At 38.0% G+C, this 12,127-nt stretch overlaps 1 protein-coding gene across 3 annotated transcripts in view; it reads right to left on the bottom strand.

Annotated features, from left to right (window-relative positions):
• Positions 1 to 12,127, bottom strand: part of MAPK6 (mitogen-activated protein kinase 6) — a 40,356-nt gene that overhangs the window by 2,764 nt on the left and 25,465 nt on the right. For all 3 annotated transcript variants that reach the window (XM_046008605.1, XM_046008606.1, XM_046008607.1), the window contains exons 4-5: positions 6,844 to 7,008; positions 1,754 to 1,955 (exon numbers count right to left, since the gene is read on the bottom strand). In XM_046008605.1, coding sequence (XP_045864561.1) covers positions 1,754 to 1,955; positions 6,844 to 7,008 — 367 coding nt within the window. The remainder of the gene's footprint in view (positions 1 to 1,753; positions 1,956 to 6,843; positions 7,009 to 12,127) is intronic.

Genomic DNA, 12,127 nt, shown 5'->3' with positions numbered 1-12,127 from the left:
ATCTCTAATCTCAATCAGGTCTCTTACAGATTTTTACTCTCCTGGTAACAAGTCAGACTAGAACAGACTAGAATCCCTTGCTGGGATTCATCAAATAGAAAAATAACCCTCTCCATGTACATGCACTATTGAATGTGGTATGCTCGTATTGACACATCACAGCAAGGTGGCTGTTCCATGCCCCACAGAGAGGCAGACTGAGACAGACACACACACACACACTTGGGGGATGGGGAGAAGGGACTAGAAAAGAGACTGGAAAACATCTGAGTACGTATGAAAGAATTACATGTAGACAGTAGAAATGTTCACACAGACCAACAGGTTGTTGCCAGATGTGTAAACATACAAATACCTCAACATTATAGGAGGGGAAAAAAATGCAGTAACTAAACAAACTAAATTAATAACTAACTATTTAATTATTAAATACTGTTCTTTTAAACATAGAGATATATGAAATTTTAAAGTTTTAAGATTGTCATTAGTGACTGACACCTGGCTAAATATTGAAATCACCCAAAGATTTTAAGAATTTTTTTTTTAATATTTTATTTATTTGACAGACAGAAATCACAACTAGGCAGAGAGGCAGCCAGAGAGAGAGGAGGAAACAGGCTCCCCGCAGAGCAGAGGGCCCTATGCGGGGCTCGATCCCAGGACCCTGGGATCATGACCTGAGCCGAAGGCAGAGGCCCTAACCCAAAGATTTTAAATAATATTGATTCATGGGGTGCCCTGGGTGGCTCAGTGAGTTGAGCTTCAGACTCCTGGGTTGTGAGATCAAGCCCCACATAGGGCTGTACGCTCAGCTCAGAGTCTGCTTGAAAGATTCAAGAAAAAAAATCTCCCTCCCTCTCTGCAACTCCCCAAGCTCATGCTCTCCCTCTAAAATAAATAAAATCTTTAAAAATAATCATACTGATTCATTAGTATATACCACTACAAAAATTATAAGCAAAATTATATTTAATTATATTAATAAATTATATAATAATAATAATAATAATAAATTATATTTAAATTTCCCTAGGAATTTAGAAATCCTAAAAGAAAGCTGAGGGAAAAAATCTTTAACTAAAATGTGTAATATTATCCATTTTGATATTTTATACTATTCAAAGTAGAAGAGTCTCTTTATACTGAACCTGCATTCAAGCAGGCCAAGATTAATTTTGTGTCATCAGAAAAACAGATTTGAACAGCATATACCATGAATCAAAATAATTTCTATCCTAACATACAAGTGTTTTTACATAAAAATTTGAGACATTATGGATATACCTATTTGGATACAGTTGTCTTGTTATCCAACATTTAAAAAACAATTGTGATTTTTTTGTAAATACAAAAGCAATAGTTTAAAATGGTTCAGATTTCCAACATTCAACCCTCATGTTTAAATAAGGACCTTTTATTTGTTAACAACTAAACATGACTTAATGGCTTTGAAAATGTTTCAAAGTAGAATTTACATTTTCCCATTATGTATATATCTTATCCAGTAACCATTAAATATTTAAATTACATAAAGGCTATTCAAAGATATTAATAACTTTAGCAGAAACCCAAAGAAGACCATTACTAAGCTTTTAAAACATCTATACTGTCCTATCCTATATAATTCAAAAAATAAAACTCAATTCATTATGGTTTATTGAAAAGAAAATAAATGGGCCACAATCATATAGTAGTCAGTACTGTGCACTATGAAAATACAACAAATGGTATTTTTCTAACAGGATCAATTTACCTTTCCCAGTTATAAATATGACTATGAGTTTCATCCATAAGCAAAATATCATCAACTTCATCTTCAATATGAAAAGGATGACTTGAAATTGGCTCATCCATTGGAAAAGAATATATGCTCATGTAAGGATGGGAAAGCGCTTCTTCTGCTGTCAACCGATCCATTGGGCTAAATGTCAAAATTTGTTCCAGGAAATCCAGTGCTGCAAAAGAAAAGCGATAAAACACCTTAATTGTACTGGAGGTCCACCAACCAATGAAGGAAAGAAAAGGATTATATAATTAAAAGGTAAATTAAGTTTATCAGACAAATAAAACTAATTTATCTGATTTACAGAGTAAAAAGAAAAGATACTCAATAAACACAGTAAATATTTGAAATGTACCCCAATCTCATACTACGGTCAGTTACAAAGAAAAAGAATACATTAAATTGAACCACATAAGACTTCTATTTTTGTCAGTCAAAAGTGGTCAAATAACAGCAATTTCATATGGTTCAATCTAATACTTTATAGGTCATAATCTCAGCTCTGCAACTCACTAGCTTAAATGAATTACTTACTAGCAATAAAGGGCTAGACAGGGCTTAAACCTACTGAACTTCAGTTTTTTCATGTATAAAATGGAAACAGAAAGATATAAAGTATAAAAATTAAATGTAAAGCATAGTGTCTAGTGCTTCATAAAAAATCCTTTCCCCTTTCCTTCCCTTATCTCATTGACTAGCTGTGGTACTAATTTGTTGATCTCTGTTTCACAACAATCACACTCCAACATCACACACAAATGCACTTGATCACTTTAGGACTTTGGAAGAGTTACCTACCACACACCCAATTCTTCCCACTAACTTAGCTCATAAGCTCCTAACCCATCCTGAACCATTACCTGTCACCAGCCTGAAGGCTGCCCTTATACAACCACACACTTGTATACCAATCCTTAACTGTGAATCGTTTCCCCCATCTACTCTCCCTGTGCCTAGTCATACAGCACTGATGAAATCTCAATGCAAAAACCACACACACACAGAGCTCAGGAAAAATTCATATTGTAGGATTGCAATCTGGCCTTTGCTACTGCTCAGCAATGTTCCACACCATCTCTTTATGCTCTCAATGTTTATCATATCTAAACCTACTTCACATTTATCTTAATACCTACTTCTTCACTAACGGCCTGTCATATATCTTCTTATCCTTATCTCTGTTTCAAAGGAAAAGATAATCCTTTTCTCTAAAATTAAGCTATACTCTAGAGGGGACGCTATTCTCAATTCCCAATTTCTTATCAATGTAAACAACAGCTGATTTCTTTCATATACATTATCTTATTCAATTCTCAAATCATTCCAATAATGACTAAAGAAACCTAAAGCTCATTGCGACTCATACCCTTCAGTTGCCTGGGGCTGAGGACTGTTTCCTATACACCCCCCCTTATATTACCCTAATCTAGGAAGTCATTTCACAATACATCAAGCTATTCTTGGTTCTCTTGCAAAAGTGTCCATCTTAATTAGCCCAGGGCCCTTGTGTCTCCAGGCAAGAGAGACTCTAAAGCACAGGGCTTACCCAGCACAATCACCATTCTCAGAGGGAAAGGAAATATGTATCCAACTACACAAGAGGAATATACTCTAAAATCCCTAGCATTTGGGAACTGTAGGCAGCAGGAAGAGGTAAGAAAGAAACTAGCCCCTAAGCTGAGCTCCCAAGTGCATGCAGCATATGCATATGTCAACTATTTCCATAATTGCTGGAAGTTCTACTGGACAGCACTGCTCTAAAGGAAATCAATCTATTGCCTATGATGGTGTTGTAGTATGCGAAGATACAGAAATGCATGGTAAACTACAGCAAAATGGAGGATGAGAGCTAAGTATAGAGGAAAATGAAAAAGGATATTTCATCTAAAGACAAAAGACCACTAGGGTTCCTAATCATCTTAATGTTTTAATTCATATGTACTTAATCTTGTTTTTTTTACCCTCTGAAGATCATGAACATGTGAGAAAAGAACATGTTTTATTCTTACTAAGTCCCCAATGCCTCAGAATATGCTCTGCCCAAGAGTAAAACTCCAATATTTTTTTTTAAAAAGATTTTATTTATTTATTTGACAGAGAGAGATCACAAGTAGGCAGAGAGGCAGGCAGAGAGAGTGAGAGGGAAGCAGGCTGCCTTCAGAGCAGAAAGCCGGACGTGGGACTCGATCCCAGGACCCCGAGATCATGACCCGAGCCGAAGGCAGCGGCTTAAACCACTGAGCCACCCAGGCGCCCCTAAAACTCCAATATTAATCAAGAAAAAACTAGTATAGAATGTATCTACATAGTAAATCTTTAGTTTCAGGAACTTGAAAAACTCTGCATTACACTTATATGTGAGCATAGCTCTGCCACTTACGATCTTTGCCTGATGGTTAATTAACCCATTATAAGAGACATACAGTCAATGCATTATGAATAATTCCAGCCATCAGCCAAATAGTCAAGTTGGTTCACAGCTAAGACATGATCCCAACCCTAATGAGGGCAGGGAAAACGAAGATTCAAATTTGGCTACACTGCAAATGCTGCAACAGCATGTCCTATATTACTAGCTTGCCTCTTTTAATAAGACATAGCAACAGCGACAATGACGCCAAAGGCAATCAAGTTTATTCCTACCCCTTAACCTGGCCGAGCAGAGCCAAACCTGTAGTGGGTTTTAAAAATACACAGGTGGGGGCGCCTGGGTGGCTCAGTGGGTTAAAGCCTCTGCCTTCAGCTCAGGTCATGATCTTAGGGTCCTGGGATCGAGCCCCACATCGGGCTCTCTGCTCGGCAGGGAGCCTGCTCCCTCCTCTCTTTCTGCCTGCCTCTCTGCCTACTTGTGATCTCTGTCTGTCAAATAAACAAATAAAATCTTAAAAAAAAAAAAAAATACACAGGTGAGGCGCCTGGGTGGCTCATTCTGTTTGAGCATCTGACTCTTCGTTTAGGCTCATGTCATGATCTCGGGGTCATGGGATGGAGCCCTATATGCCAGGTTCTTCGCTCAGCTCTGGGAGGAGGAGCTCTCCCTCTCCCCTGCCCCTCCCCTTCTCACATGCATGTGCTCTCTCTCTCAAATAAATCTAAAAAAAATAATAATAATAAAGTAAAATAAGACACATGCTCTGCTCCCCACACCCCTTTGGAATTCTGACCTAATAGCCTGCATTTTTAGAAAGCTTCCACAGACGATTCTGAGGCACAGTCAAATGCTATGTGACTACTGTTCAGTTATGAACAAGGATGTCATCACAGGTCCAAGGTCAGGAGCAAGACAACCAGCCCTGGAATCTGATTGTGAAAATAGATGTAAAGACCAGATAGGAACGTATAAAACTGAAAAGGAAGCCTACAAAACCTGCTGAAATTAAATACAGCCGGTTTCCTTTTTACTTAGGCATTTATTATAGGAGTTTAAGCACATTTGAGAAAACAAAAAGTCATTATGATTTGGCCATCCAGTGCCTATTTCTCAAAATACTTGCTCCTTTTAAAGTTTTTTTTTTTTTTTTTTTAATTTGACAGACAGAGATCACAAGTATGCAGAGAGGCAGGCAGAGAAGGGGGGAAGCAGGCTCCCCGCCAAGCAGGGAGCCCAATGCGGGACTCGATCCCAGGACCCTGGATCATGACCTGAGCCGAAGGCAGAGGCTTAACCCACTGAGCCACCCAGGCGCCCCCTATTCAGTTATTTTTAAGTAGGCGCCACGCCCAGCAGAGCCTAACAGGGTGGGGGGGGGCGCACACACAACCAACCCTGAGATTAAGACCTGAACTGAAATCAAGAGTCGGTTGGACACAACCCACTAAGCCACCCAGATGCTCCCAAACACTTGAAATTTTAAAACACTTTGATACACAATATCCTGAACCACATATAATGATCAGAGTGGGTGTTATGAATAAGGGGTATATAATTCAGACAAACCTTAAGATGCTTAGAAAACTGTACCTTCCCAACTTGTTGAATCATAAAGAACTATACAATCCTGACACTGATGCATCTTAATATAATTCTTAAACCTATAAGACACAATCAACTTTTAAGAAAGACGTTTCTCATGTCTAACCCTCTTCCTTAAAAATATGTTATCCTGGGTGCCTGGCGGGCTCAGCTGATAGAGCACACAAAGCCTGATCTCAGGGTTGTGAGTCCAAATTCTGCACTGGGTATAGAGATTACTTAAAAGTAAAATCTTAAAAAAAAAAAAAAAAAACAATTGGGACGCTTGGATGGCTCAGTTGGTTAAGTAGCTGCCTTCAGCTCAGGTCCTGATCCCACATTGGGCTCCCTGCTTCTCCCTCTCCCTCTGCTTGCTGCTCCCTCTGCTTGTGTTCTGGCTCTCTGTCAAATAAATAAATAAAATCTTAAAAAAAATTTTTTACCTTATGGCAGGTAATTACTACAACAGTTAAAGACTTTTGTGTATTATTTATAGCAACAAATCCTAAAGACATCACTCTGAGACACAAAATTATTTGCTTTAGTAGTCAACAAAGGTTTGATTTTCTTCAAGTTTCTACCCCTTCCAAGTTTGCACAAACTCTCACATTTAACACCTAATGTTCCCAACACGATCTGCAAACTCTTATGTAGTGTGTTTGCTCAGAGTTTTTGCTCTTTCCTCCATCTCTTCCTTGCCCTGAAGTCTTTGCTTTCCCCAACTCAATTTACTCTTTCATACCTAAATCACATTCATGTTCAAAGCCACACTTACTTATCATATAACCCTCACAAAACTCCATTTTAGCTTAGTGAGGGACAGTGACTCTAGAAGTTCGCCTACGGTAGATAGTTATCAGAGGTATAAGCTGTAAAGGTGATGGAGTTAGAACCAGGAGAGGGATACACTTTATGTAACCTGAAAAATCAGAGTAACAAACCCACAAAGCCCTGCCTAAGAGCCAGACAAAAAGGAGAAAGAGTGAAGTTTTAGATAAGGTATAGTGTCTAAAGACGATTTGGGATACACAGATCCTGCTTCTGTCCATGTACCCGTGCACACACACACCCACCCCATCACATGATGGTTACTCTTGAGTAACAATACCTTCTCGACTAATTCCTGGAAGCAGCTGAGTTAAAGGTTTGTGTGGCTCAGTCATGTCATTTCTAATGTAAACTGGAATTACGCTGAGAAGCTCCTGACGATCTTCCTCATGTACAACAGGAATAGATTCTAAAATCAGCTGCATCTGTTCAAGTTCATGTGCACCTGAGATTAAATAAACATCAAATATAAATAAACACATTCCTCAAGGTTTACTTATTTGGCAACAGACATTCTAAAGCTGTAGGAAACTAACTTAAATACTGTAATGACCACTGGGAGGAAAATGACTAACTGAATCCTTAACCAGCAGATTTCTTTGCTCTGAATATCAATCTACTCAAAAAGTGTATCTGTGTCTGCTCACGAATATACTTACTTTTGGCTGCTTTGTTTCCCTAAGAAACTGACCCTTTAAGTTTAGCCTCATATTAAGGTATCACAAAGTAGTGAAAAAAGCAATGAAGTGGGATTCAAGAGACATGGATTCTAGTCTTGGCTATACCACTAATTAACTGGCTATACCTCTGGGAATACTTAGCATAGTAATGACTTCATTTCTTCATCAGTAAAATGGAGGGCTGGACTAGATTCGCACTACAGGAAGTTTTATAGTTACGGGTCAGGTTCAGGTAGCATTTCAGAACCACTATTAAAGAAATAACAGGGGGAACATTAAGCTAAATAGTGACTAAAAATTCAGTTTGCTTTTCCACAGATTTCTAGAATTCATTGCACCTCTAAATTTTTCTTCAGTATCTACGGTGAGCAAGGCACTTTAAAATACAAGTGTGAGGCAAAACAGACCAAGTCCCTGCCTTTGTGGAGCTTATAATCCAGTGGAAGAAGACAGATAGTAACTCTATCAACATTTATGTCAAATGGTGACAAATGCTATGAAGAAAAATTGAGTAAGCAGGGAGGATAAAGGGCACTTTATGGGTAGGATTGCTAATTAATAAAGGATGACCAAGTAAGGCCTCAGTGAGAAGCTAAAAATGGAGGAAGTTGGGGAACACACCATGCATTCACAAGGAGGAAGGGAGTTCCAGGAAGATGGGAAAAGGTGCAAAGGCTCAGAGGAGAGTGGGCTTGGTGTGTTTAAGAAACAGCAGTTAAGTGTGGCTGAAACAGAGTGGTGGAGGGGGAGGGGTGTGTATAAGAAATGAAGTGGTACCAGAACACAAAGGGTTTGCTTTATCCTGAATTTGATAGGGAGACACTACAGAGTTTCAAGCAGAAAAATGGCATGTTCTGATTTATGTTTTCAGAGAACTCCTATGGCTGCCATGTGGTAACTAGGCTACAGACAGCAAATATTAAAGCAGAAAAAGCAGTTAAATCCTGCATTAGACCAGGAGAAACATAATGGTTGACTGAACTGTGGGGAGGCGGGTCGTGAGAGAGATAATAACAAGCAGTTAGATTCTATTCATATTTCAAAGGAAGAGCCCATAGAATCTGTACTGACAGAAGTGTAGGATGAAGCCAAGATTTTTGACTCAGCAACTAAAAAGGGGATCTGGTTTACTAAGATGAAGAAGACAGCAGAAAAAGAAAATACGAGGGAGAAATATCAGGAGTTCAATTTTGGATAGGTTAAATTTGAGACGCTATTAGACATCTTAGTCCATGCCTTTTATTGCGCTGTGTATTTGGAAACTGCACCTAATAAACAGATCTCCATCATGCTGCTTTTACTGAATGGTTCACAAATCTCCCTTTATAAGAAAGAAGTAAACTAAAACTAGATCTTTCAAATCATTTCCGAAACAATTCCCATTAACTGTTAAAAGTTTACATGGGTTTAAGATCAAAATTATGTTATTTAGATGTATCTTAATCCAATTATTTTTAGTGCTATACTTGAACAATTCTAAATATGCTGAATGAACATTTAAAAATACATTAAGTACCTATGTATAATTAGAACAGCAGTAAGTTTTGACCCCATTTCAAATGACTTAGAGCATGATCTAACAATTTTAAACAAATTAGTTTTCCTGATAAAATATTCATTATTGTGGTAGCATTAAAATTATGTCCACCCAGGGATGCCTGGGTGGCTCAAGTCATGAACCCAGGGTCTTGGGATCGAGTCCCGCATGGGGCTCCTTGCTTCACGGGGAGCCTACTTCTGCCTCCGCCTCTTCCCTCTGCTTGTATTCTCTCTTTCAAATAAATAAATAATTTTTTTTTTAAATTAAATGTCTCAGGATCATGAGTTCAAGCCTCAGGTCAGGCACTGGGCGTGGAACCTCCTTAAACAAATAAAAATAAAATAAATGTGCAGTGCCTGGCTGACTCAATTGGTACAGCATGTGACTCTTGACCTCAGGGTCGTGAGTTCAAGTCCCAAGGAGGGTGTGGACCCTACTTTAAAAAAAAGTCCACAAATTCTTTGGCCCTAATCCCTTCAAAAAGTGGAATTCAGGGGCGCCTCGGTGGCTCAGTGGGTTAAAGCCTCTGCCTTTGGCTCAGGTCATGATCTCAGGGTCCTGGGATCGAGCCCCACATCGGGCTCTCTGCTCAGCACAGAGCCTGCAACCTCCTCTCTCTCTGCCCATCTCTCTGCCTACTTGTGATTTCTGTCTGTCAAATAAATAAATAAAATCTTAAAAAAAAAAAAAAAGTGGAATTCAATTCCCTTCCCCCTGAATGTGAGGTATACTTAGGTGACTCACTTCTGTATAAAATAAGCTGAAATGACTGTGTCACTTTTCAGTCTAGGTCACAAAAAGGTATTTTGCATTTAAGGTCAAAACAATTCAATGGAGAAAGAATAATCTTTTCAACAAATGGTGCCAGCATAACTGGATATCCACATGTGAAAGAATAACGTTGGGGCCCTACCTCCACACAAAAACTAACTCAAAATGGATCACAGACCTAATTTAAAAGCTAAAACGATAAAGTTCTTAGGGGTCATTGGATTTCATGAGAATTAAAATCTTTTGTGCTTCAAAACCAACAAGAAAGTGAAAAGATAACCCACAGAATGGGAAAAAATACATTCAAATCATATATCTGTAAGTGATTTGTATCCACAATATGTAAAGAACTCTTACCTCAATTAAAAAATATAAACAACTCAATTTAAAAATAGGCAATGGAAAAAAAAATAGGCAACAGATCTGGTTAAGTGTTTCTTCAAAAAAGAAAAATTGCCAATGCTCAGTATTATTAGTCATTAGGAAAATGCAAAACCAAACCACCATGAGATACTACTTCATATTCAAAAAGACAACCATAAGATAGACTACACTTTAAATAATTGTTGGTGAGAATGTGGAGAAACTGGAATGCTCATACAATGATGGTGGGAATGTAAAGTGTTATGACTACTTTAGAAAATGGTCTGGCATTTCTTCAAAAAGTTAAACAGAGTTACCATATGACACAGTAATTCCACTCTTCAGTGTATATGCACCCAAGAGAATGGAAAACATACATCCACACAAAAACTGTACACTAATGTACATAGTAGCATCATTAAAAATAATCAAAAAGAAAATCCAAATTTCCATAAACTGATGAATGGGTAAACGAAGTATGACATATGCACAGAGTGGAATTATCTGGCCATAAAAAGACGACGAATTGATACATGTTATAATATGGATGAACCTCTAAAGTACCATGCTAAGTGAAAGATGCCAGTCATAAAGCCACAAGTTATATGATGTATTTATATGAAATGTCCAGAACAAATCTATAGCAGATTAGTGGTTGCCAGGAGCTAGAAGAAGGGGGAAATGGGAAGTGACTGCTAATGGTTACAGGGTACCTTCTCAGGGCAAGGGAGAGAGATGACAAAAATGTCCTAAAATTAGATGGTTATACAATCCTGTGAATATACTAAAAAACACTCAACTGTATATATTTAAATGGGTGAATCGTCTGGCCTATGAATTACATATTGATAGGAATTTTTTTTTTTAAAGATACAAAAGCTTTCTCCTTGCTCTCTTTTGGAGAGCGCTATGGGGGAAGCCAGCTACAATATCATGAAGGCACTCAAGCAATCTTACAGAGAAACCTGCATGGTGATAAACTGAGGTCTCCTGCTCAAAGTCACATGAGTAAGCTATCTAGAAATGAAAAAAAAGGGGTGGGGGAAGGCGCGTGGGTGGTTCAGTCATTAAGCATCTGCCTTCGGCTCAGGTCATGATCTCAGAGTCCTGGGATTGAGCCTCACATTGGGCTCTCTGCTCAGCAGGGAGCCTGCTTCCTCCTCTCTCTCTCTGCCTGCCTCTCTGCCTACTTGTGATCTCTGTCTCTCAAAGAAATAAAAAAAAAAAAAAAAAATCTATCTAGAAGTGGGTCTTTCTGCCCTAGTAAAGCCAACCAACATCTTGACTAGACCCACCTAGCTAAGTCACCTCCCAATTCCTGACTCATACAAACTTTGAGATAATCAATGTTTGTTGTTTAAGCCACTGTGTTTTGATGTAAGTGGTGGGAGGGCCACTCTAAAAAAGTTATGTCAAAAGAGAGAAAAAGACCTAAATTACCATCGTCTCTTCTCTAACTAAAAAAATCTTCAGTACCCTACTATTTCCTATTTTTCCAAATGGAAATTCCTCTGTCTACTTTCTAAGTATTCTGGCCCTATTTTAAACTAGTCATAAATGTGTTCATTATTTGACACCTTCCTTTCATCCAACTTTTCTCACTAATTTATGCACATACATGATTATTTTCATCAAACTTTTCTCACTGATTCAGGCTCATACTCTCATTTATATAATACCATTTTTTTTTCTCTCTTCCTCCCACCAAAATTCTTCACTATTCCTGAGTAGTGGAAAATCTTTTGACTTCTTCATGCCTTTTGTTCCAGACATCAATGATGAACACTCTAAGTTTATAGCTCCTATAATCTATACAAAATAATTTTATACAAACTCATCCTATGTTTTATAACACCTGATGTTTTTTCATTCATGGGTTATTCATCCCTTCCCATCTTGACTAAATCCTCTCTCTTACACTTCTGTGGACTCCCTCATAGAACCAAACTCAGCAAAAAATTGTTTGTTTGGTTGTTTCTGTTAAGATCACAGCAGTCAGGCAACAGAATACAGCAGTTCAGGCAACACAGATGACAGGGGACAAAGAATCATTACATTTTCAATGACAGCTAAAAATTTTCACTAGGAGTGACAAATACTGACAGGATTATGCAACTCAGGTATTATTTAACACAGATTACCAATGAGCACTGTGAATCCACAAAATATAAAATTATGTTTAAGAAATAAGATAATTATAAAATAAGAGC

The sequence above is a fragment of the Meles meles genome, chromosome 6, assembly GCF_922984935.1.
Source record: "Meles meles chromosome 6, mMelMel3.1 paternal haplotype, whole genome shotgun sequence".
In the NCBI taxonomy this organism is placed as follows: Eukaryota; Metazoa; Chordata; class Mammalia; order Carnivora; family Mustelidae; genus Meles; species Meles meles.
This window is presented reverse-complemented; position numbering and strand designations above follow the sequence as displayed.